The 27,539-nt window shown below is 41.4% G+C and overlaps 2 protein-coding genes across 6 annotated transcripts in view; one reads left to right on the top strand and one right to left on the bottom strand.

Moving 5' to 3' along the window:
• Positions 1 to 931: 931 nt before the first annotated feature.
• Positions 932 to 9,715, bottom strand: EBNA1BP2 (EBNA1 binding protein 2). The gene is made up of 9 exons (XM_004484438.5): positions 9,597 to 9,715; positions 9,424 to 9,507; positions 9,006 to 9,175; positions 7,268 to 7,391; positions 6,437 to 6,526; positions 3,863 to 3,938; positions 3,537 to 3,630; positions 1,299 to 1,461; positions 932 to 1,156 (listed from the first exon to the last, which is right to left on the bottom strand). Exons 1-9 carry the CDS (start codon positions 9,660 to 9,662, stop codon positions 1,106 to 1,108), a joined length of 918 nt encoding a protein of 305 aa, XP_004484495.1. The 5' UTR covers positions 9,663 to 9,715; the 3' UTR covers positions 932 to 1,105.
• Positions 9,716 to 9,905: 190 nt separating this feature from the next.
• The window catches only part of CFAP57 (cilia and flagella associated protein 57), a 104,039-nt gene continuing 86,405 nt past the window's right edge, over positions 9,906 to 27,539 (top strand). For 2 of the 5 annotated variants that reach the window (XR_011649689.1, XM_004484439.3), the window contains exons 1-5: positions 9,906 to 9,993; positions 10,273 to 10,451; positions 20,147 to 20,463; positions 21,823 to 22,109; positions 23,926 to 24,133. Coding sequence is in view for 4 of the 5 variants with exons in the window: in XM_004484439.3 (XP_004484496.1) it covers positions 10,295 to 10,451; positions 20,147 to 20,463; positions 21,823 to 22,109; positions 23,926 to 24,133 (969 nt within the window). In the remaining variant the exon portion in view is untranslated. Of the gene's footprint in view, positions 9,994 to 10,200; positions 10,452 to 20,146; positions 20,464 to 21,822; positions 22,110 to 23,925; positions 24,134 to 27,539 lie in introns of those variants that run through there. The other 3 variants (XM_023586331.2, XM_071217510.1, XM_058303773.2) reach the window with 3 other exon arrangements.

Genomic DNA, 27,539 nt, shown 5'->3' with positions numbered 1-27,539 from the left:
AGCTCAAATAAATATTCAATCAAATGAATGAAAAAAAGAATCAAAGAAATATATCTTTCAAAAGGGAACTAAATTACAAATATAAACTTAGAGGATAGGTAGAAGTCTAACATTTGACTAATAGAAATTCTGGAATTAGAACAAACAAAATATTAGGAGCTTATCAAAATTTCCCAGTACTGGAGAGCTTGAATCCTTCCAAATACCCCAAATAAAGAATGAACACAGGACCACACTAAGGCATATTGTCAAGGTATTTCAGATCATCAGAAAGAAGAAAAGCTTCCAAAGAATGAGAATGAGAACTAAAATGGCAGAGACTTCTCAATGACAACACAGGAGGCTAGAAAACAAAGAAGTGCCTTCAACATTCTTAGGGAAAACTTACTCCAGCCAAATTAATAATCAAGAGTGAGAACAGAATAAAGGCAATTCCAGAAATGCAAGATTTTTTTTTAAAATTACCTCCCATATTCCCTTTGTTAGGAAGATACTGGAAAATGCCATCCAGGAAAGGAAATATAAGCTGAGAGAGGAAAATAAGGGAACCAGGAGAAAGTAGATCCAACCCAGGTCTAGAAAAAAGGGAGTGTGACAGTTATATGGCAGACTTAGGTTGTAGCAAGAAGATTATAAGGTGGATAAAATGATGAAGCATCTGGGGTGGGGGAAGGATATAAAAGGAAAATGAGGCAAGTATATAAATTTATAAGGCGATCATTAACTCAAGGGAAAACCAAAAGATGTACCACAAAGGAAATTTCCTCACAGTACATTTAGCTCTACAGAGATTGGTGTTTAAACAATCAAATGACAGAAACACTGGTTACTGACATGTATAAGCAGTGATAAATATTTGGAAGGATGAGGAAGAAGAAGTCAATTGGGACTCAAAATATGATAAAAAGCATTATCATTAATATTTAGTATATAAAAGAACTTCCAAACCTTTTATTCATAATTGAGTTTTTAACCAATAGTTTGTGTTTCTTCGTAATTTTTCTTTAAAGTTTGTTTGCTTTTTACAAAAATAACCAACTGAAGGAATCCAATTGAATAATAAAATTCCAAGTCTTTATCCCCTTATGTCTTGGTTCACTGCTGCTTAACGTGTTCTGTTCTTCATTTTCTCTCTTGTTCGTTTCCCAGGTCTCTTCTACAGAAAAAGAAATACCACATCTGGTCACATAGCAGCTTGGCTTTAGCCCTAGGCTCAGAATGCATAGGGAGAAAGGAAGAGGGTAAATGTGGGGTAGGAGAGGATCCTAGCCCCTCATCTGGGCCCTGGGCTTACTTACGTTTGATCCTTTCTTTCCAGGCCTCTTGACACCCTTGCCATGAGCTGTCTTGGCCCGGAAGCTGGATACGTCATCGTAGCTCTCACGAGTGTTCCACTTGGAGCCTTTCTTCTTTCCACCAAAACCAAATTTTTGGTTTTTATAGCGTCGTTTGGCATTGGGCCTGGAAAAAAAGTGGCCCTACAGGTTACCCACAGCACTGCAGAGCCTAATGAATCTCATGGTCCAACAATACCCTCAGTTTCGTTTCTGTTAAAAAGCCCCTTATAGAAGACTCCGAGATTCCTCAAAGTCTCATCCCTGGCCCTGCATTCTTACTTACAAACTCCCCAGGCAAGTCATCTATTCACAGTTTTAACCACCAGAGCAGGGAAACAAAGCAAGAAACAGGAAAGGCCCCACACACATTAACATGCTCACCACTTGTCCTTGGAAAGTTTTCTATCGTAACTGAATTTTGCTAAATCGCCCTCAGTTTTTATTCCTCTGAAGGATATATACATGGAGTCAGTATTCAAATGTAATAAATTTTTAAACTGGTCATCCCACAGGAATTTCAAGTTCAGCATATTCAAAATCACATGTCGTCTCCTTTCCTAGCCTGGGTTCACCTCCTGTACATATGCCCTAACCTGACAATGAAGGTACCACCATCTACCCGGCCACTCAGGCTAGAAACCAGGGGACAGCCTCGATTCTTCCTCTGGCTGTCTATATCCAATTCAATTATTAAGCCCTGCTAATTTAATCTCTTAAATATTCCTTCAATCCATTTTCTCTTCTCTATCCCCATTATCACTTTCCAGGTCATTACCTTTGCTCATCAGACTTTTTTAATAGTCCCCTATTCAATTTCTGTCGTCCTCAAATCCATCACTTACATGAGAACTAGTTTCATCTTTTTAAAACATCAATATGACCGGCTCATTATTTTGAGTAAATCCAATGGGAAGTAGTCTTCTACTTCCAATGGGAAGTAGTACTTCTACTAAGCTAAAGCCCAAGTTCTTCAACACGACAAATGTCTGTGACTAGGTTCAGGTCCTCCTCTCTCACCGCTCCTTTCCTCACATTTTATCCCAGTAATACCGAATGTGTGCTATTCCTCACACACAAACGTATGCTGTTCACATCTTTGTGCTTTCTCATTCATGTTCTTCCTGCAATTTGCTTCCCTTTTATTTTCTGGATAACTCATCTTTCAGATTCAGCTCAGGTGGGACCCCTCCTCCAGGAAGCCATCCCCAAACCCTGGTCTACAAATTGGACCAGGTGTTTCTTTTTTGTGCTTATATACACTACCCTCTAACTACCTCTATCATAGCACTTACCAAATTATATGGAAACTATCATTTCCCCCAGGCCTGGCATCCCAGTGTATATAAAACTGGACTAAAAAGAGTAACAATAATACCAAACATTATCCCTTTTAATCTTCATAATACTATGAAGAACATACTATTTTTTCATTTTAATACATGAGGAAATTAACATTTGGTAGGGTAAAGTAACTTGCTCAAAACTACACCCCTAATGAGTGATAGTCAGGATTTGAATCTAAGTTCTTGGACTCTAGGTCTGTGCCATCACGCTTTATTTTTTTTTTTAAAGATTTATTTATTTATTTAATCCCACACACCCCCCCCCCCGCCAGTTGTCTGTTCTCTGTGTCTATTTTGTCTATTTGCTGCGTCTTGTTTCTTTGACCTCTTCTGTTGTTGTCAGCGCACGGGAAGTGTGGGCGGTGCCCTTCCTGGGCAGGCTGCACTTTCTTTCGCGCTGGGTGGCTCTCCTTACGGGGCGCACTCCTTGCATGTGGGGCTCCCCTACGCGGGGGACACCTCTGCGTGGCACGGCACTCCTTGCGCACATCAGCACTGCGCATGAGCCAGCTCCACACGGGTGAAGGAGGCCCGGGGTTTGAACCGCGGACCTCCCATGTGGTAGACGGATGCCCTAACCACTGGGCCAAGTCCGTTTCCCCCATCACGCTTTATGATAGGAAATAAAATTTTACTGAGCATTGGCTTAAAATGTGCCATATGCATAAGTTACCTTATTTTAATCTTCAAAGACTGCTATGGTTAAAAGGACCAATCATGCAGCACTCTAAGTCTTGGCTGCAGGCAGAAGCGGTACTCTCTCAATCTGAGGCCACTCTTGGTAGAGTTATCCTGCCATATTTGTGAACACCAGCCCATTACATACCACAAAACAAAACAAAAAAATACTCCTTACCCCTTCTTTAACTGCTGGCCCTTGGCACCTTCCTTCTTGCCCTGTGCAACAGGTTTCTGATCTCCCTCAAGGAAGTCCAGTTTATCAGAGAAGCCTGTGAGTGAAGAAGTACTTTGATTAATACATTTTAAGAAAAGTTTAAACCTCAAAATAAGGTTGCTACTTTCAAAAACTAATTTTGAGAGACACACCTTGCTTCCCACACCATTCCCAAGTCTTAGGTTCAACAGTTCCAAATCAATCAAGAAGGTTTCAAAGCACAATGTGTTAGAATTAATTCTAAGGTACCTCTGTTCCCCTATACCTTTAGAGAGAGTTGTACTCACCTTTCTGGTATTTCTTAATGGAATTCATCATATGTGCTTTCTCTTGCTGCCTTTTCTGAAGAACCTCTGTTTGCACCTGTGATGTAGACACAAGACCCATTAAATCCTTTTCCAAACCATCACTCCAAAGACCTACAGTCTCTCAATAGTAGCACCACGATTCATACTACCACCAATTAACATTTACTGTGTACCAAAAACTATGCTCAGAGCTCTAAGTTCATCTTCACAACAACCCAGTGGTGTGTAAATACTTATTATCCCCTCAGCTAAAGCATAGAGAGGTTAAATAGCTTACCAAGTATCTTAGTTTGCTAGGGCTGCTGTAACAAAGTAGCACAGACTGGCTGGCTTAACAGTAATTTGTCTCACTGTTTCGGAGTCAGCAGAATCATACTTTCTGGTAGTGGTTTCCTGGCAATCCTTAACTCAATCTCTGCCTCCATCATATGACCATCTCTCACTGCATCTAGCTCCCATTATTATGCCCAAATTTCCTCTGCTTGTAAGGACTCCAAGCATATTGGATTAAGGCCCACCCTGATTCCATGTGGCCTCATCTTAACTACTAACATCTTCAATGACCCTATCTACAAATGAGTTCACATCCACAGGACCAAGGATTAGGACTTGAAGGGGTCTTTGTGGGTGACACAATTCACTCCATTACACAAAGTCACAAAGTGACTGCAGAGCTGAGATTCACACCTAGGCAATCTGACTCCAAAACCTGCACTCTGCCCCCATTTTATGATCCTGACTACCAAATTGTAGCAAATCATGTCTAGGTATACATCCAGTTTTCCCCATTAATTATATTGAAGCATATTAAATATCCACCTTATTGTTGCTAGCTATGAAAGTACCAGATGATAGCGGAAAAAAACAATCTCTCCAAAAAACGAAAAACTTTAAAGACAAAAAAAGAGACTTATATTCTAAGGCAGGTTTCCTAATCTCAGCATTACTGACATATTCAACAGCATAATTCGTTGTGGTGGGGACTGTCCTGTGCACTGTAGGATGTTTAGCATCATCCCTGGCCTTTACCCACTAGATGCTTCTACTAACATCCCCAAGGTGTGACAACCAAAAAGGTCTCTAGATGTTTCCAAATGTCCCCTTGGGGGGGGGGATTCACCCCCAGTTGAGAACCATTGATCTACAGTTTCCTCAAATTAGAAAACGTGAAGTAGTAGGTCAGACTGGATTTTTTTTTTTTTGCTTTTGCTAAATGTGGTTAAATGTTAAACCAACTGCCTATGCCTTTGAGGTGATCTCAGCTACCCTGTATGACCCATACCAGAACAGAGAAACCATAAATCCCCAGCTGAACTTTTGCAGGGGAAAGGACACTAATCTGCTTCACTGGGGATGAATCAAATCAGTGAAATGATTCCAGATGCGGACAAAAGCTTCATACCCCAGATTATAAATGTTTATTTCCCAATTGTGACAAAGTCTTAACACCCGCACTGATCCTCCTCACTTTCATTTCTTCCCACAACCTAATTCCTGTCATCTTCTTTTTTAAGATGGTCATGAAATAGTAAAACAAAAAAAAAGGCTGGGAAACGGACTTGGCCCAGTGGTTAGGGCGTCCGTCTACCACATGGGAGGTCCGCAGTTCAAACCCCGGGCCTCCTTGACCCCTGTGGAGCTGGCCCATGTGCAGTGCTGATGCAGTGCTGATGCACACAAGAAGTGCCGCACCACGCAGGGGTGTCCCCCGCGTAGGGGAGCCCCACGCACAAGGAGTGCACCTGTAAGAAGAGCCACCCAGCGCGAAAGTAAGTGCAGCCTGCCCAGGAATGGCGCTGCCCACACTTCCCATGCCGCTGACAACAACAGAAGAGGACAAAGAAACAAGACGCAGCAAATAGACACAGAGAACAGACAAGGGGGGGGGGGAATTAAATAAATAAATAAAATCTTTAAAAAAAAAAAAAGGTGTATGGCATGGCTGATCTGGTTTTACAATAAAACATAGACCATCATAGTGCAAACCACATAGGTGCCATTTTTTTTTGTCAGTGAATGACAATCCAACAAAACAATTCCTTAGAAGGACATGACTATCATCTAGGCCAGTGATTCCACAGCCAGGATGCATATCAGAATCACCTGGGGAGCTATTTAAGGGAGGATGGAGGGTAGTTAATGTATCTTGGATTAGATGTTGGCAATTCTCTTTCTCCCAAAGTTGGGGAATGTAAGGGATGGACACACACAGATTCCTAGCAATTTTGAAGCCCAGGGATCCATTTTGAAAAACTTGCCCAAGTGATTTCGCTGCAGTTATGTCTAAAAACTGCTGATATAAACCCAACTCTTCACCATATACATGTGAACACTAAAGTCCAGAGAGGTGACTGACATACCTGCAGTTGCCACACTATTCCTAATAACACACTGGGGTCAAGGTAAGAGTGTGCTGGTGGATATTAGCATACATACTTCACTAGATAATAAAAGCACAAACACACACAGGGCATAGAACCAAATCAGACCACGGCAATCTGATCTGACAAACACACTCAGCCTCATCCTGTTCCCCTACATTTTCCTTCTCACCTTCTTTCCATATTTCCTAAGTGCTCGCAGTTGCTTTGCTTTTTCAGATTTCTCCATGGCAGCCTGTTTAGTCTGCAGCTTCTGCCGAATCTAAAACACAAAGTGTTGTCAACTTGCAGTCTGAGGTTAAACAAGCATGCAACCTCACTATCCCACACGCACGTGGTCAAGGAAGGAGAACCTGTCAGTGAGTGTACAGAGATGTGCCTGGGCTCATCTCTACATCGGTTTCTCTGAGAAATGACGATACGTGAGCCCCCTGAAATTCAGCTTGAGACCCAAGGGACCTATTTAAATATTTCTTGGATTAGATGTTGGCAATTCTCTTCCTCCCAAAGTTCAAAAGGGACCAAGTTTTACTCCACTTTAAATTATATTATATCTGAGCCATATGGACTTTTAGAGATTAATCTCTCATTTTACAGAAAAGGAAACTGAAGCCCAGAGAGAAATAAATTGTCTACAAGTTAAAGCACTGCTCACTCCAAATAGCATGGCAAGAACTATTTCTCCTACACACCATGCCATGACCATGCCAGCTGGGAAAGCAAAAAGCTATCTGTACCTTAGGGACTACATGTCTTATAGCACTTCCCCACTCCCACCTCTGCCCCTTAATTGCGACAACATCATCCCTATATTTGGATAATTGGTGGTGACTGGTAGGAGTCTGAAGTGGACAATCTCTAGAAGAGATAGTAATTGTCCTCTCACAACCAATTTCCCATTATTGGACTTACATATTTTTAAAACATTATAAGAAATAAGCCAGTTGGGTAAACAAAGTTCAGAACCCCTGGTTTTACAGAGAAAAACGTCCCTGTTTCTTACCTTCTGCATCTGCTGATCAGACTTGGCCATCTCTGCAAAATAATCAGTGGGTCGCTTGGTAGGGACTTTGAGCTGATGGAGGCGGGGTAACACTGCAAGCACTGTGGCCTGGGCCTGGCGGTAGCTGAGAATGTAGGACAAAGTGTGAAAGGAGCTAAAGGAGAGAGGCCCATCTCACTGCCACTCACTGCCTCTTATTATCTAAGGTCAGAAAGACTCTCAACATCTGACATCCACCAAGACAAAGAAACACTGTAATAAAACCTCACTAATTGGGAATCTAGGAGAAATAGCTATACACCATTTTTTAAAGGAGGAATGACTTAAAAGAAGTTAGTAGTTTAAAATTAACAGTGCCCATTACTCTAAAAATGAATTTCAATTATGAATTCCTATTCCCTTAAAGAACCTTCCATATTGAGGACTTTATTTTGAGTGAAATAATCCAGACACAAAAGACACAAATACTATATGGTCACAGTGATATGAACCAAATATGATGAGTAAACTCATGGAATTAAACTTTAGAATATAGGCTACTAGGAGATAGAACGATGGTTGAGAAAGGGGAGCTGATGCTTAATATAAGGAGAATTTTTAACAAGTTGATTGTAAATATGTGGAAATGGATAGAGTTGATGGTAATACATTACAGTGAGTATAACTAACATTGATGGTTTATAAATGTGATTGTGGCTGAAAGGGATAGTCTGTGGACATAAATCTCAATTGAACAGAAACTAGAGAATATTTAGGAAATATATAACATAGTAAACTCAGTGGTGGATGAGGATTGTTGTTAAAAGTACAAATACTATAATGTTCTATGAACTGGAACAAATATATGTCACTATTACAAGGTGTTAAGAATACAGTGATACACAGGAAAAATACAACTAATGTAATTTATGGACTAAAATTAGCAGTTATATTGTAATATTTTTTATCAATGGCAAAGAACATACTACATCAATGCCAAGGGTCAACAATAGGGGGATATAAGGATGTATGGGATTTTTCCTTTTGGAGTAACGAAAACGTTCTAAAATTGACTGAGGTGATGACAGCACAACTCTCTAACGAAACTAAGCCATTGAGTATACACTTTGGATAGATTATACAAGGCACAGGACCATATAACACAGTTAAATCCATGGTGGATGATGGACTGTGGTTAACAGTACAAATATGAGAATGTTCTCTCATGAACTACAACAAATATGCAATACTAATACATGGTATTAACAATAGGGTGGTTTATGGGGAGAACACACCAAATGTAAGCTATGGACTATAGTTAGTAGTAATATTTTGATGATGTTCTTTCATCATTTGTAACAAATGTTCCACAATAATGCAGGGTGTTGGTGGATGGTGATATATGGGGATCCTGTATGCTATGCATGATTTTCTGTAAAGTCATAACTTCTCTAATAAAAAAAAAACCTTCCATCATCAAATTTTTGTTCTAATAATTTGAATGCACAAAGAAACCTTAAAACTAAGTATTTCAAAATAGCCCATAAATTGGACTTTGCATGGTTACTGGTGGACCAAGGGAATCTTTTCTCCACCCAGGAGAACTTTCCTAACACTTAGTCAAAAGAAGCCTTCCTTCCCACTCCCAGGCTTATGATGACTCCACAGTGCCCCTGAGTAGAGGCTCACTACTTTCTTCTTCTTCCCCACTCTCTAGCACAGGGACCGCAACTTCTCCCACATTTGATAACAAACATACAAGCTCATCTCCCGCTGGAAGTCATCTTCTGGGTCAACAGCTTTCTGATCCTCGTTCTGCGGCGCTGAGTGAGGTCCAGTGATTTCTGGCACTGGACCCAGGGTTACATCAAGTCTTTCAACCCATTCCAGATCCCTCTTGAATTCCGCCAAACACTGTTTCAGGCCAGTCTAGGAAATCCAGACACGGATTCATAGGAAAGAAATCTTGAGTTTGTCTCTCCCAAGCCCACACCCATTAGCTAGGCCAATGGGCAAGGCGATAGCCTCTCAGTACCAAGACAGGCAATTTACCTCCGTGGCAACGCACAAGTTGCGTCTTTCCCTGAGGCAAGAACTCAGGTTCCCAAGCACAGCACTGCCTAGTGCGCACCCATTTCCCATCTCCGAGTACCTCCCGACACGGCGCCCCAGCTCACCACGTTGTTCACTGCTCTCTTCGGCCCCTCTAGCACGACATTGAGGCCTGGCTTCAGGAGCCCTCGGGAAAACGCATCCTGCAACTACAAGACACAATAGGCGGTCAGAACCAGTGGAGTAAGGGCCCTTATCCCGAGCACAGCCCAGCCCCGCGATCTCGGCTGACACCTACCTCCCTGTCTGTGACAAGAGAATCATCAGAATCCGAGTCCGAACCCGAGACCGGGGGAGTATCCATCTCGCAGCACTCCCGCACAAACACCTACGGGAAGAAGCGGAGTAGCCCGAGTTCCGCGCAGCTGCAAAAGGGTGGCTCTCGCCGCTGCAGTCTGACTTAAGCCCTCCACCCCCACGCTGCGACTCCACGTGGACACAACCAGTAGCCGGGCGAACAGCTCACAGTTGCAGCTAAACTTTTTGATCAGGACTTCCGCTTCCGGCCGCAGGTCCACACTTCCGGTTTGGTGTTGCTATAGGAACCGCTTTGGCGTCCGGGAGAGTCCTGTTCCGTAGGGGTAGTACCCTTGGATACACGCGTGTTCTGGTGACCCGGAGAGAGGAAGCGAAAGGTGGGAGAGGGTACCTAGGTGGTACCTAGGAACTGGAACCTACGAACTGGAAGCCCCGAGGGAGCAAAGGGAGGAAAGGAGGGAAGGAACCACGCGGGTGGAGCGGGGGGGGGGGGGGGACGGTGGGGAGGAGGCGAAAGGAGGTTGGGGGCGGGGCAAAAAAGGATCCCGGGGGAGGGACGGGGCGGGGCCATAATGGCGCGTCCTGAAGGCGGGGCAAAGGCAGGTCCTGGGGCGGGACCAGCGTCTCTACTCTCACCGGCTACGCTTCGTCTGTAGCAAGAATCTTTGGCCCGGGAGCATGTCTACCGTGGTTGCTCAATCGCTGCATGTTTTTGGTCTTCGAGCCCACGTGGCCAACAATATCTTCTTCTTCGACGAACAGATCATTATATTTCCTTCAGGAAATTATTGTGTGAAGTACAATGTGGATCAGAAATGGCAAAAATTCATTCCAGGTAAAATCCATTTCCATCTTGATATGTATATTAACCGTATGTGTGGAATATAACTCCATGATCTCAACATGAAGGTTGGAAAGAAAGTTTTTTGGGGCAGCTTGAATATATATATAGTTTTATGTTTGTGGAGGGAATAAATGTCTATCTGCATTATTTAATGTATAGATTAAGCAATCACGTATAGTTAAATCACATCAAATAATGTTAATTTAAAAGCAATTTTTCAGTGTGATTCCATGAAAAATTATTTTAAAGAATCTCTTTTAATTCATCTTCAATATCTTTGTGATTGTCATCAGCAGAGCCACTTTTTGAGTTGTCTAATGCCGTTTTCTCGAATACACTGCTTTCATTTCTCCTCATTGTTTGAGATATAGCATCTTTTTTTTTCATGTATAATGAAAACATTAGAAATGTTAACCCGAGTCACAAATAACCATTTGTATAACATTCCATTTGTTTTGTTCACATTGGTCCGTTGGTGACCTTCCTGATTTCCGCAACTTAATCCCTTAATCTATTTTCACTCTGTTGAATTTTTTAAAATTTTATTTTGATGTATGCATAAGAAAGAGTGAACACTACATATATGTAATGTTTTAATAATTATAATAAAATGAAGATCTGCATACCCACCATCCGTGAGAGCAGTTAGAATAGAAGTACTGGTTCCAGTGCCTCTCCCTGATGGCATCCCCCCACCACCACACATAACATTCCATCCTGAATTTTGTACTATTCCATTTTTTCTCTATGTAGTTTTATCACATAGCTGTGTAACCCTACATAAGATACAGTTTTGTTTTGCTATTCCAACTTTATATAAACAGGATCATAGTAAATGTATTCTGTGACTTGCTTCTTTGGTTCAGCATGATGCTTTTAAGATTCTTGCATCTTGATGTGTATAACTGGGTTCATTTTTATTGCTATATAGTGTAGCATTATATGAATATAATGTCTGAGATTTATTTATCTATTCAAGTGTGGGTGGGAATTTGGGAAATAACAGTTTTTTGTTATTACAAACTTTGCCACTATAAATACTCTTGCATTCATGTAATAATGCAGAGAGTCTTCGGGGCGCACAGCTAGAACTAAAATTACTGGGTCTAGACTAATGCCAAAAAGTGGTACCAATTTACACTCCGACCAAGAGTGCATGAGAGTTCCTGTGCACAAGCTTGCCAGCCCTTCCTGCCATCCAACTTGTTAATTTTTAGCTAATCTGATGGTTGAGAAATGGTGTTTCATTGTGGTTTTAGTTTGTATTTCTCTCTTATTAATCAGAATGTATGTATTTTCACGTATGTATGGACTATTCCTATTTAGTCTAATGTGAAATACCTTGTTCACCTCTTTCACCCATTCTTCTCTGTTTTGGATTTGTGTGTGTGTGTGTAATTTTCTTTTTGATTTTTAGGTGTGCTTTATGTAGTCGGTATACTAATCCTTTGTCAGTTTTCTGTGTTACGAACAATTTCTCCCAGTTTGGGGCTTGCATTTTCCTCCCTCCTTTTGGTATATTTTGACGAACAGAATTTTTTTTTTTCAGAATTTTTTTGTCTTTATTTTTTAATATTACATTAAAAAAATATGAGGTCCCCATATACTCCCCACCCCCGTCACCCCACTCCTCCCCCCATAACAACAATCTCCTCCATCGTCATGAGACATTCATTGCATTTGGTGAATACATCTCTGAGCACCACTGCACCTCATGGTCAGTGGTCCACATCATAGCCCACACTCTCCCACATTCCACCCAGTGGGCCATGGGAGGACATACAATGTCCGGTAAGTGTCACTGCAGCACCACCCAGGACAACTCCAAGTACCGAAAACGCCCCCACATCTCATCTCTTCCTCCAACTCCCTACCCCCAGCAGCCACCATGGCCACTTGATGAACAGAAATTCTTAGTCATATTTATCAACCATACATTCTCCTGCATTATCTCTTATGTTTTATGCTTTTGCCTTTCACTTTTCAAGCTTTAATCTACCTAGAATTGATTTTTGTGTATGATGTGAGATAGGAATATAATTTCACTTTTTTCTACACAGATTATGAATTGTCCAGTACCATTTTTTAAAAATACTTCATCCTTTCCCACTGCTCTGCAATGCCTGTTCAATCTTAAAACACTTTTCTGTATACATGTGTATCTGCTTCTAGGTTTTCTCTTCTGCTCCATTGGTCTGAATGTCTGTTCCAGCATTAATACCACACTATCTTAATTACCATAGCTTCAGAGTAAGTCTCGAGATCTAGTAGGACAAGTCCCCCATTTGTTTCTTCATAAAAATCTAGGCTTTTTGTTGTTGTTGTTGTTGTTGTTTTTGTCCTTTGCTTTTCTAAATAGATTTTAGAATTTGCTTGTCAATACCATGTAAAATTCTGTTGGAAAAGTTTTGCAGTTATGTTGATCATTGCTATCTTAACACTGTTGAGTCTTCCTAGTATAAAATATGGCATATCTTTCCACTTATAAATTTTTTTCTTTAATTTCATTCAGTCAAGATTTATAGTTTTTCCATAATGGTCTGCGTCATCTTTTGTTGGATTTATTCCTGAGTACTTGATGGTATTATTTTATTTTTATTGTTTCATCTAACTGTTGCTTTATTTAAAAATAAAGTGGACTTTTATTGATTGGTTTTTATAACCAGCATATTTGCTAACTACTATGAGTTCTAGTGATTTATCTGTAGATTCTTTTGGGTTCTCTACATACACTATCATATTATCTGCAAATGATGGTTTTATTTCTTTTTATTATGTTATTGCACTTGTAAGCACCTCCAGAACAGTGTAGAATAAGGGCAATGAAAATGGATGTGAACAAATCCATTTTTTATCTTAAAGGGAATTCTTTGAACATTTCCTTATTAAGAAGGATGTTTGCTGTAGGCATTCATCACTGTCCTTTATCAGATTAAGAAAACTCCTTTCTTTTTCCAGTTTGTTAGCATTTTTTTTCATGAGCAGATACTGAATTTCATTCCATGTATTTTCTGTATTTTGTGTAAGTTCAAATGATTTTCTAATATTAAATGGCTCATTCTTTTATACAGACAGCATTTGGTTATATTTGCTCTATGTTTACCAATCCCGTTGCCTACTATTTCTTTCTACAAATAACATATTCCATCTAGAATAATTTTCCTTCTGTCTGAAACGCAGCCTTTATCATTTTATTAGTGGTAATCTATTGGTGGCAAACTCAGTTTTGGTTTGTCTGAAAATACCTTCATTTTATCTTTATTCTTGAAAGATTGTTTGGGAGGTGTTTTTTGTTTTGTTTTGTGCTTTTTGCTTCTATTTTGTTGCTGTGGTTAAGCAACAAAGATAATAAAAATATTGCCATCAATATCTTTTTTTTGTAGATGATTGGACTTTTTTTCTGGGTGCTTTTAGGATCTTCTCTGTCTCTTCTTTTTATCATGCTAGGGATTCTTTGGAATTCCTGGATCTGAGGATGGGTATCTTTCAATAATTTCTAGAGAAGTTTTAGCAATTGTCACTTTGAATATAATATCTTTTTCATTCTTTCTATTTTCTCCTCCTGGAACTCCTGACCATCTCAACTCTGTCCTCCATGTCTCTTAAGCTTGATTTGTATTTTCCATTTCTCAGTTTCTGTGCTGCATTCCAGATCATTTATTTAGATTCCTTTTTTAGTTCATCAATTTTCTTTTCAGTTGTATTTAACCTACTGTTTAATATCCATTGAGTTTTTTATTTCAATCATTATATTTTCATTTCAAGCTCATAGTCATACTCTTCTTGTGGCCTACACCCGTTCTTTTCTGCCCCAACACCATCCTATACACCAGAGACTTTATACACGTGTGTGTGGATCCCCCATGTCCACATGTTCCAGCTCCAGCTATACCTCCCATAAACAACCCCCATTTTGACTATCCCTCAGGCCTAAGCCAAGAATAGAAGACAGGCCTAGGGAAGAAGCCAATATAGGCCTTATCAGCAGACTCAGGGCCATTCCTCAGTCCCAGGTATCTGGAACATGATCTAGAAGAGGCAAGGCAAATTCTGGATGGCCCCAATGATTCTATCTCATGGTAATGGATACAGCTAGAGAACCACAGTAAGATACTCTAAAATGTGGGTTCCAGGCAAGGAACATTGCTGGCCAAGTCCAAAGATATTATTGGTTGAGATGGGCGGCATGAAAGCCATGAAATCAGAATATCTGGATTTGAATCTGGCCATGAATTTTATAACCTCACTGAATCATTATAAGTTTCAAACTTATCCATTTGATCATTCAACAAAAAATGTATTAAGCACCTACTGTGTGCCAATTAAAATAGACACACTAAATCCTGCCCTCCTGGTGCTTCCATTCTAGTGGGTGAGAGTGACAATAAATAAGATAAAAATAAGTACAATATATAGTATGTTAGATAGTGTTAAATGTTCATGAGGGAAAATGAAGCATGGAAGGAGACAACGTTGGGGAGTGAACTCTTAGGGTGGCTGGGGAGGACTCCTTGAGTAAGTGATATTGCAGAAGGCTTGCTGTGCTGATATGGGTGGACGTAGGGACAGTAGCAGAAAAAATAACAAAAGGTCTGAATTTGGTGTGTTAAGGGACTAGCAAGGAGGCAGAGTGGCTAGAATAGATTGAATGGAGGAGTGGGGAATAAGAGGTGAGGCAAGAAACTCAGCATGTAAGTGCATTACCTCCCCCCAGCATGGGACATGACTCCCGGGGATAAGCCTCCCTGGTGCCAAGCGATTACTACCAAGCACCAGCTGATGATGTATTTAAAAAAAAGACCTTGAATAAAAGGGTCAACTCAGACCAGCAGAATATCTCAGCCTACATGTAATATCAGGAGTTAAAAACTGCTTTATGACTTGGGATAAAAGGGGGAAATGGGAAGGAGAAATGAGTTTATATGTCTATGAGTCTCCAAAAAAGAGTCGGGAGGTCATCAGAGGGGTAATGCTTATGCACGCCTCAGCAGGGTCCCAGAGACAGCCAAAGTAGATACAACCCCAGGTACTGATTCTCCTGTGGGCTACAGAGACCCACAGGTTCTATCATCATGACAGATGGCTCTGGACTTCAGTGCTATGTCAGTTGGCCCTATTTTGGAGTTTGTGTTCCTGAGTGTGATGGAGTTGGACTCAGATGTGACCTTTCTACACATGCCTCTTCTGTTACTTTTACCGGACCTGTGGTTGGAGCTGGGGTTGGTGTATACTTAGGAGACCTGAATCTCTGGACTGTCCATGTGACAACCAGGCCCTGAGCCTCAGCAGATTTGCAACTACCCTGGCTAGCTAACAGGGAGGTGAAGAAAGTCAACCACCACACCAGGGAGCCAAGAGTGCCTACAACTGCAAGCAGGAGAATTGCATCCATCATCCATGTGGAATCTAAGCCCACTCTTGATATAGAGGGGGAGTGGACATAACCATCCCAGGGTCCACAGGCTGGAGGAATAGAGTGTGGATTAGAATGGACTTACTGATATTCTACTATGGAACTATTGTGATTAGTAATGGAAGAAATTGTAGCATTGATGTGGAGAAAGGTAGTTGCTGATGGTAGGGAGAGGGAAGAAGAGATGTGATGTGGGGGCATTTTCAGGACTTGGGGTTGTCCTGGGTAGTACTGCAGGGACAGATGCTAGACATTGTATGTCCTGCCATGGCCCACTGGGTGGACTGGGGGAAAGTGTAAACTATAATGTAAACCATTATCCATATGGTACAGCAGTGCTCCAAAATGTATTCACCAAATGCAATGAATGTGCCACGATGATGAAAGAGGTTGCTAATGTGGGAGGAGTGGGGTGAGGGAGTTGAGGGGTATATGGGGATCTCATATTTTTTACATGTAACTTTTTTTTTACAAATAGAGAGGGAAAAAAAAAGAGATGAGACAAGGAAGAATGAGGAGCAACCTTACATAAGGCCTTATAGGTCATAGGCTCTTACTCTAAATGAGACAAAAGCCATGGGAGGATTCTGAGCAGAGTAACATGATCTGACTTGTGTTTTAACAGGCCCATTCTGGCTTCTGTTTAGAGAATGGATCGGCAAGGAAGGAAACTGGGAGACTATTGCAATAATCGGGGACTATTGCAATAATCCAGGCAACAGAAAAGCATGGCTTCATGTAAAGAAGTGATAGGCAATAGGGATGGTGAGAAGACATCAAATCCTGGATATATTTTGAAGGTGGAAGTGACATTTCCTCATAGACAGGCAGTGGGGTGGTAGAGAAAGAGAAGAACCAAGTGCTGGCCTGAAGAACTAGAAGGATAGAGTTGTTTTTCATTGATATAGAAAAGGCTGCAGAAAGAGCAGGTTGTGTAGGGAATATCAACAGCTTAATTTTGGACATGTTCAGACAGACATGCCTACTAGATGTCCAGACGGAGGTGTTAAGTAAACAGTTTGATTTAGTGTCTGGATTCAAGGGAGAGAGATACAGGCTGAGGATAGAAATTTGAGTCATCAACATATAGATGAAATTTAAAGCTATAAGAATGGATGATATCCCCTAAGAAGTGAATGTATTTATAAATAGAAGAAGCCTAAAGAGTGAGCCACAAAGGCAGTCTTACATTTAATGCCGGGGAAATGAGGTAGAACCATTAAAAGAGGCTTTGAAGGAATGGCCAAAAGATAGGAAATCTGTGCAATAGGTGAAAATGTTTCACAGAGAAGAGAGTCATCAACTGGGTTTAAACAATGTGAAAGCATTTTATAAACTCTAGAGTCAATCAGCCTATATTAAGCACCCATAAGTGCCAGGGCCTGATGATTGACTGATTGAAAGAATAAATGAATGAATGATCCAACCAAACAACCAACCAACAAATAAATAAGTAAGCATTCAAACCATGGCCCCTGCCTTGCAGGAGCTCTTGTATTGTAGTAGAAACAGGCCTGTATTCAAATGAGTAGGACTATGCAAATGAGTAGGATAATTGCTATGCCAAGTACTTTGCTGGCATAAAGGAGGAAGTGAGCAGTTTTCCTCTAGGCAATCTCATCTATGCTTAATTTTAACTTCTCTCTATGCCTTTTATCTCAAATCTGTAATTTCAGTTCCAACCTGTACCCCTAGCTTTAGAATCATATCAGTCTGTCAGCTAGACTACTTTATCTGAATGTTCCACAATTGTATCTCACACAATATACAGCCAAAATTAAATTTACCATTTCCTATTTCCTTCCTCTTTCTTCAAGACCCTACCTTGCCTAATATTCAAACACATGATAAAGATAGGATTACAAAAACAATGTGGTCCTGGTATAGATATCCCAGAAACCCAATAATATATGTGTGTAAACGTAAGAATTTACTATCATCAAAGTGACATTAAAAATCACTGCTTGACAGGAGGATTGCATCCAGCATCCATGTGGAATCTAAGACCCCTCTTGATATAGATGTGGAGTGGACACAACCATTCCAAGGTCCACAGGATGGAAGAATAGAGTATGGATTAGAGTGAACTTACTGATATTCTATTCATGAACTACTGTGATTAGTAATCAAAGAAAATGTGACATTGGTGTGAAGAAGGTGGCTGCTGGGTGTGGGGAATGGGAGGAAGAGACGAGATGTGGAGGCGTTTTCGGGACTTGGAGTTGTCCTGGGTGGTGCTGCAGTGACAATTACCAGACATTTTATGTCCTCCCATGGCCCACTGGGTGGAATGGGGGAGAGTGTGAATCATTGTGAACCATTGACCATGAGGTGCAGAGGTGCTCAGAGATGTATTCACCAAATGCAGTGAATGTCTCATGATGATGGAGGAGATTGTTGTTATGGGGGGAGGAGTAGGGTGAGGGGAGTGGGGGGTATATGGGGACCTCATTTTTTTTTAATGTAATATTAAAAAAATGAAGACAGAAAAAATAAAAATTAAAAAAAATCACTGCTTGGACAACTAGTTAGATTTTGGGGAAATGGAAATCAATTTATATCCCCACTTCATATTTTTTATCATAATGTACCCAAAATGGATAAGACTTAAGTATATAAAGAAATCAAACCAGAAGCACATAAACACAAATAAATATCAAAACTTTGGATCAGCTATTTTAAACTAAAAACAGTGGAAGGAGTTTTCACTATCACCCCTAACTTCTTCAGCCTGTATTCTGTCTCAGTTATCACCACTGCTCCCAATCACGAAGATCAGAAACCTTAATGTCATTCACCCAGGTGATCACTAAAGCGTACAGATTTTACCTCTTAGCATTTCTCTAGTCTTTCCCTCTCTTCATTCCTGTTGCCTCTGCCTGTTGCTTACCTGCCATCATGTCTCACTCTTTGAAATAACCTGTTGATTGGTTTCCTTACTACCTTCAGAATTTCCTGCCACATCACTGCTAGCAGGATCTTTCTAAAACATACATTTGAACCATACTAAAATTTTTCAGTGGCTTCTCATTTCCCTACCCCTTGAAGTCCAAACTCTTGCACACAGCTCTCAGTGATCCAGAACCTGCATTCTTCTCTGAGGCACAATTACTCCCTGCCCCCTTACAGAAGAGCCCCATGTTCTGGCTGTAATTGCCAGCTGAAACTTGTAGCTTATGAAGCAGCTGCATGGGGTCCTATCACATGGGGTCCCATCACATCATTTCCTGTGGCATCTTCCCTTGCCTACTTGCCTTGCATCCAGGACTGACTTTCCTACTAGGCACAGTAAGTACAGTGCTTAGGCTCATAATGTTTTTAAGGGCTCAAGAAAATTTTTTAATTTTAATTTATTTTGAAATCATAAAAAAATGAGTGTAATGATAATGAATATATAATAATGAACCCAGCCTGGATTATGTATCTCTTTATATCAATGTAGTCATAAAATACACATTTTTAGTTTTTCTGTGGAGAAAGGGGCCCATGAAAATCGTAAGGCAGACCTGTTTGCATTTCCCAAATAAACTTCGTACTTTAATCTTTGCCTCAGGCACTGCTTTCTAGAAGACTGTGGGGATCATTCTCTTGTCTATCATGTTGCAAAATGACTGCTGCATCTCCAGGCATCACCTCTATATGCCAGGAAAAGGGGTAGAATGCTTCTGACCCTGGTTTTCAAGAAAGCACAAGCTTTACCATAAGGCTGCCTCAGAAGTCATTTGCATCCATCTCATATACCACCTACTTGCAAGGGAGGCTGAAGAATCTAATAGAATCCCAATCTCTAGAGAAGAAGAAAAGTGCTGAGTGCCGGTCATTCAGGGCATAAAGGCCTCTATGATCTGACCCTGATCTCCTCTTTAGACCCATTTCACATGCTATGTTCTGGCAATATCCCACTGTCCTCTGTTTTCAGTTCTCCCACCATGCCAGGCTATTTCTCACACCCATGCTTTTGTCTCCAGCTCTTCTTGCCACCTGCCCACTTCTCCCCACCCCCACCTGGTTATCTCCTCCTTGTCTCCTTGTCCTTTTTCAAGAATTGTTCCCTGACCTCTGCTCTCACCTCAGTCTCAGCGAGGTATCCCTCCTAGTCATTTTCCTAATACGCAATACGTGGTTGTGCCAAGGGGCTGCCAGTGGTTGATACCTGTCTGTGCACTTTTCTTCTTGTATCCTTTTGTCATTGCTCACTCCTGCACCTGGTTCATGTTGATTCTTGCTGGAAGTACAATCTACCCTCACTATCCCCTTTTATTTCTGTTTTCAGGCTCAGAAAAGAGTCAAGGCATGTTGGCTTTGTCCATCAGTCCCAATCGGCGATACCTTGCTATCTCCGAGACTGTGCAAGAAAAAGCTGTCATCACCATTTATGAACTGTCATCCATCCCTTGCCGGAAGCGCAAAATCCTTAGTAATTTTGACTTCCCAGTTCAGAAATTTATTAGCATGGCTTTTTCTCCAGACTCCAAATACCTCTTGGCTCAGGCATCACCTCCAGAGTCAAACCTTGTATATTGGCTGTGGGAAAAACAGAAAGTAATGGCCATTGTTAGAACTGACACACAGAACAACGCCATCTACCAGGTATCTCCTGGCATGACAAGTATCATGCAACTTATATAAACAATAATCAGAGCCTTTTACTGAATGATTTCTATGTACCAGGAACTGTGCTCATTTCTTACATTCATTTCTAAATTTGTTCTCACAACAACCATATAATGTAAGTACTATTATTATACCCACTTTAAAGGTGAGGAAACTGAGGCTTTGAGAAGTTAATAACTTACACAGGATAACAGTAGTGAGGAGCAGAACCAGGAGTGGAGCAAGGCCAGAGCTGGATTGGTAGAATATGTCCTCTCTCGCTGGTCCTGGCCTCTTCCCAGCTACATTGCTGGGCAGTGGGAAGATTTCAAGAATATAATATGAAGTTGTAAATCTTTAGGAAGTTATCAAAGAAGTTGTAGTCACGTCAAGAACAAAATTTTCTTTTCTAATTTGATGGCAAAATGAGGAAGTCTCATTACAAGGCAGGCTGACTGCTTAAGCAGGAGGTTCTTGGTGCAGTCACCCCAATCTAGGATCCATAACTCAGTTTTACAAGTTCGAGAACTCAGTTCATGTTAAGAAATACTAGCTAATCAGTCTCTCAGGTATAGATAGAATTATTCAACTCACAAGAGGCCAATGTATAAACCAGCATATCCCAGCCAGAACACTCACATCATTTATCCAGTGTATTCCCTTTCTACTAACAGAGAGCTTGGGGACATGAAATTAGTAATCAGAAGATTACTTAGTGATCACAGAATCAGACCAAAGGCAGGTAAATCCTGAAGGTTATTTCTTTTGGGCCATGGTGAGCCCTGATAAAGCATTCCTATTATGCCGAACAGAGAATATCACCTCTCAAGTAGAGCCAGCAAACATTTATTAGATGCCACTATGCACCTAGCACTGGGAATACAGAGATGAAGAAGTTGCAGACCTTGCCACCAAGTTGCTTACTGTCTGGTGAGAGGGACAGGACGGCTGCCCATTACTCTACACTTGTACAAGTGCTCCTATCTTAGGGGAATACAAAGCATCCCCTGACACTGTGACTCCTTTCTGGCAGGCTACCAAAACCTGCCAGACCCTCATTTTTCTGTTTCCAGCTGAGCCTTCCTTCCAATTTATTGGTACGGAGTTTGGCTGTTGTCAAGACCTGCTCTTTCTGCTTTTTTGTCCTTTGTAAGATGACTTTTATAGGTTTCCTAGTTTAAGACTCAAGTACCCTGCAAATATAGTTCATGAATGTGCAATCATAATTACATAGTTTTGTGGTGGTTGAATGATACCCTGAGCTACATGACATGAATGTTAATTAGTAAAATGGGAAATAAATGCATCGAGATTAGTTTTAGAAATGTTTTTCGTTTATTCTTTCACATTTTACAGGTGAGCTTCAATCCACAGGATAACACTCAGGTTTGTGTCACTGGAAATGGGATTTTTAAGCTTCTCCGTTTTGGTGAGGGAACCCTGAAGCAAACCAATTTTCAGAGGGGAGAACCGCAAAACTATCTATCCCATGCCTGGGTGTCTGATGACAAGATTATTGTGGGCACTGATACAGGCAAACTCTTCCTCTTTGAATCTGGAGATCAACGCTGGGAGACAAATATAATGGTCAAGGAACCCACCAATGAGTTGAAGAACCTGGAGGTGATCCAGGAATCAGAGAGGTAATGGTGTCCCTCTGGTTTGGCTCACTTGTAAATATATACTCCCTGCGCTAATAGCATTATGCAGGAAATAGCATTCTTTAAAAATCGCTCATAAGGTAAAGTCAACTATTTTCATTTTCCCCTCTTCCTTTAGTGTCCATCTATATTCCAGCCCAAATTTTATCGTTATGACCATAGCCTAGATATATTTTTTATTTTTATATTGAACCTCATATCATAAGCATTTTAGTGAAACCAATCTTCAAAATTACAGTTTTTCAAAAATATATTCTTAGTCACTGCCCAATTTATTGAATCAATTAAATAAATGCCCATTGAACCCCTGTAGTATGCCAGGCATCTTGTTGGGTGCTGGGGATACAGGCCCTCAAGGATCTGACAATTCAGGAGAAGGTAACAGACCAAAAAAGATTTGCAGGAAATATTATAGGTAAATCTAATGGAGCCATATGGGACAAAGTGGGAGCACAGGAAGGAGTGGTCAATTTTACCTCCAATCTCTCACATATTGGAATGTAACTTTGTATATGCAGACTGTGCACTAAGCACTTTACACGTATTTTTATTTGGATCTTACAACAACCCAATGTAGTATATTATTATCGTGCCCATTTATAAAGGAGGAAACTTAGGTTCAAAGAGGTTGTGACTCACTCAAGATCACAGTACAAATAAGTGGCAGGATCGGGATTCTAATCGACATCTGCCTTACTCCAGAACTCAAGTCCTCACCCTCACCCACAACAGCAAATCGTGGTCTTCTTCCTCAATAATTTTCAGCACACCCAGTTCTTATCACCATCCCCCAATCCACCGTGCTACTATTATCTCCTTTTTTTTGGTCATGATTATGTAAGACCTTCATATGATTATGTAATGCGTGTCTCTGCCCTTCCCTTCTCCACCGTGCTCTGCTCAGAATCCTTCAGTGAGTCCAGGGCTCCACGAGGAAATCCCACCTCCATTGCTTGGCCCACAAGCCCTTCTGCTCTCACGCTCCTTGAGGCTTCAGTACCAGCCCTTCTCCAAATAACACACTCTGTTTTTGTTCCCGGCTGCCGTGCGTGCTTTGCGTCTGGGCTTGCTTGTGTGCAGTTCTCTCTCTGCCCCCATCTCCACCTGACACCTGCCCATCCCACCCACCACTCCATCCACACGCTCCTGTTTGTCCTTCAGGTCTCCCCTGGGAGCTCTCAGACTCTGCTCACCTGGGATAGGTGTACTTCCTCTGTAAATTTCCTCAGGATTTTCTGATCCTTGTCACCTGGTGACTGGCTGCTCCCATCGTACGCTGTTGCCCCCTAACTGTCCTTACCACAGGCTTCTGTCATCATCCTTTCCCTGGACTATAAGCCTCAGAAAGCAGGAACTGTGTTCATCTTATTTACCATTCATTGTTCCACAGAGCTGGTAACAGGATATTATGCCAATCAATATTTAATTTTTAAATGAATGAATTTGTTAAACAAATGCATGAACAAGAAAAAAATAAATAAACCAGTATTCAAATCTCAGCTCTGCCTAAGTGTGAGCTTAGAAAACCCAACCCCTCTGAGCCACTTTTTTCTCAACAACATGGGAATAATAATAATAATGACCAAGCAAGGTTCTAGGACTATCAAATGTATAACCCTCCAAAACTCTCTCTTTGGAGTTTGTGTAGCATTCCCAGGCCACAAAGATAATATTTTGGTGACGGGAGAAAAGCCGCACTGGGTGGTTCCTCCTGCACCCAAGGACAGCCCTTCTTTCCCATCCCTAGCAGAAATGTATCATGTCTCTGTAGATTTTATATGCTATTATTCTTTTCCAGCCTGATTGAATTTCCACCGATCAGTTCCCCAGTCCCCTCGTTTGAACAGATTGTGAAGACCAGTAGCCATGGCCATCTGTCCCTGCCCCAGGTGTTTGCCATTGCAGTCTATTCCAAGGGATTTGCCTGTTCTGCTGGGCCAGGGAGAGTGCTGCTGTTTGAGAAGATGGAGGACAAGGATTTCTACCGTGAGAGCAGGGAAATTTGGGTAAGAAGGGGGAGGAAACAAAGCTGGGTTTCCACTGGCATTTGTTCTACAGCCACCAGTGCTCTGACAAGGTGTTTGATGGGAGGAGAGGGATTCTAGCACAGAACAGAAATGCTGACTTGCACTGTCTGTTCTTAGAGAGGTTTTAGAATGAGGTGGAAAGAATTGGGGTATGGAATTAGGACGACTTGGGTTCGAATCCTGGGAGAGAACTTTGGCAAATTCTATTTTCTCTTTGAACTTTTAGTGTTCCCATTGGTAATATATATAAAATAAATTATGTTATTATGCTATATATTGATATAGAATGCCAAGCATAGCACCTTGCATACAGTAAGCTTTCAGGAATTGTCTGTGGAATGAATTATACAAACCATTGTGGAGAAAGATCGTATCTTGTTGGAGAAGAATGAGGAAGTCTTCAAGGTATTTGGCAGTGGATCTATGAGAAGGATCTTAGAAATTGGAGACGATTTGACAAAAAGAAACATTAGGGATTCCAGATGGAGAAAACAGCATAAGCAGAGGCACCACTGAGGGGAGAGGATGGTGTGTTTGGGAAATGCCTTTGTTCCCCAGTGGACAGGGACTGATGTCACTTTAAAAAAAACTAAAGCTGGTAAAGATGCCAAACGCCAGCCTGAAGGGTATATATGTAATTCAGCAGGCAACTTGTAACAATTTTAAATAAATAAAATAAACTAACAAACTAACAAACTTTATTTTGGGACAGTTTCAGGTACAGAAAAATTACACAAAAAGTACAGCATTCCCATATTCCCCCATACACACACACACACACACACACACACACACACATGCATACACAGTTGCTCCTATTTTTTTTAAAGCAAATTGATTAATAAAACATACAATCCATCCAAATCCCCTATTCTTAATATCTTGCATGAGTGTGGTACATTTGTTACAACTGATGAACCAGTATTGATAGATTTCTAGTAACTAAAGTCAGTAGTTTACATTAAGGTTTCTCCTTTGTATAGTTTTATGGGTTTTAACAAATGTGTAATGTCATGTATCCACCATTACATTATCATACTGACGAATTTCGCTGCCCTAAAAATGCCCTGTGCTCCCCTTTTTCTTCCTTCACCCTGAGCCCCTGGCAACCACTGATATTTTTTTTTACTGTCTCTACACTGTCACGTTTTCCAGAATGACATGTATTTGGAACCATATAGTATGAAGCCTTCAACCTGCCCCTGTGGACCTTAGAACTCAGTCAACAAGCAAACAAATCTGTGACAGACTGTCAGATAGGGATCAGTGCTGAGGAGAAAATATAGCCAGAGGGCGAGAGGGGTTTGTTCTGGAGAGAGCAGTCTAGAGAGGCCTCCCTAAAGACGTAGACATTTGAATAAAGACCAGAATAAAATTAAGCAGTTGGAAATGTGGAGTTGGACTTTGGGAGTGAGGTCAAGGCCAGAGGTGGGTTTGGAAGTCATTTGCCTGGAGGCAAATAGAGAAACCCTATGATAGAGCAGTTAACGTTCTCCCACTTCCAGCTGTGTGGGCTTGAGCACCTTCCTTAGCTTTCCTGGGTCCCCTCTTTCTCATCTTTTAAAGAAGAAATTTTCCTCATAGGAAAAATTAATGAGCTTTTATATGCAGTGCTTAGCATTGTGTCAGGCTCATATTGCTTCTTTGTTTCTACTGTTTTAAGTATTTATCATTATAATTATTTTTACTACTATTACATTTTCACTGAAATCTTCACAGTAGATAAAATCACTGAGAGATAAAATATAGAGAAAGAATAGAAGAGTACTGAAGACAAAATGCTGCATTTTCTAATTTAGAGGCCGATACATCTCCCAGAGGACACTAGAGGTAGTGGTCATTCATTCATTCATTCATTAAATGTCTATTATGGATCTACCCTGGGACAGTCTCCGTGCTTGGTGCCTGAGATAGATCAATCAGACGAGAGGTCTTCCCTCAAGGAATTCAGTGTCTCTGGAGGAGGACAGGTCAATCTTCATTCATTCATTGAGTGCCTATTACATGCCAGGCACTGTACTAAGCCCTGAATATAGCTGTGGACAAAATAGACAAGGTCCTCTGCCTGAGGGCTCCCATTCTACTTTACACAGTGTGATAAATGTGACAACAGAAAGAACTCCTGGGTGCAATAGGTGCATTTAGAGAATATCAGCCCAGGGGAATCAGGGAAGGCTTCCCAGAGGCTGTGCTGTCCTGCTGGAGCATGGGAGTTGGCTGTGTTCAGACGGATTAGGGGCTAGCTAGGAAGAAATTACTCCAGGCAGAGGAAGGGGTGCAGAAGAGCACAGTGCCCTGGGCTCAGGAAAGTGGGTGCTGCCATCACTGCTACGAGCTCTAGAAAAATAAGGAAGATAAGGACTGAGCAGGGGCTTCTGGCTTTGATGATAAGGAACTTTCTGATCTTTATGAGGACAATCTCAGTAAATGATACAGTGGAAGCTGAATTTAAGAAATTAAGAGGAAGCGGATTTGGCCCAGTGGTTAGGGCATCCGTCTACCACATGGGAGGTCTGCGGTTCAAACCCTGGGACTCCTTGACCCATGTGGAGCTGGCCATGTGCAGTGCTGATGCGCGCAAGGAGTGCCCTGCCACTCAGGGGTGTCCCCGCGTAGGGGAGCCCCACGCGCAAGGAGTGCGCCCCGTAAGGAGAGCCGCCCAGCGTGAAAGAAAGTGCAACCTGCCCAGGAATGGCACCGCCCACACGGAGAGCTGACACAGCAAGATGACGCAACCAAGAGAAACACAGATTCCCATGGCGCTGACCACAACAGAAGCGGACAACGAAGATGCAGCAAATAGACACAGAGAACAGACAACTGGAGTGGGGAGGGGAGGGGAGAAAAATAAATAAATAAATAAATCTTTGGGGAAAAAAAAAAGAAATTAAGAAAGGAAGCAGAAATGGTGTGTGCAGACCAGCTGTTTTAGTTTGCCAAAGGGCTGCTGATGCAAAGCACCAGAAATGGGTTGACCTTTGTATAGGAGATTTATTTGGGGTAAAAGCTTTCAGTTCTAAGACTGGGAAAAGTCCAAATTGAGGTACCATACTCTTAACACTTTCTCAACAAAGTCAGCTATTGTTGATCCTATCCAGGCATGTGGCAAAGCAAGATGGCCATCAGTCTCTTTCGCGGTCTCAGCCTTCCCCTGTGGGCTCACCATTTCCTCTTGAGCTGCTCCATGGGCCCAGCCTCTTGAGGGCTTTGTGCTTAAGCGATCCTCCAGTCTTCTCTCAGATGGCAGGATCAAATATGGTGGCTTCCTTTTCCTTGTCAGTCTGACTGAGTCTCTCTCTGTGTCTCTGGGTTTACATCAGACCCAGCAATGGGATGGGTTCTCAACCTGAGTCATGCCTCACTGATGTAGTCCAATGAAAAATCC

This window comes from Dasypus novemcinctus, chromosome 9 (assembly GCF_030445035.2).
Source record: "Dasypus novemcinctus isolate mDasNov1 chromosome 9, mDasNov1.1.hap2, whole genome shotgun sequence".
NCBI lineage: Eukaryota > Metazoa > Chordata > Mammalia > Cingulata > Dasypodidae > Dasypus > Dasypus novemcinctus.
Note: the sequence above shows the minus strand (reverse complement) of the source record. Positions and strands in the feature narration are given on the sequence as shown.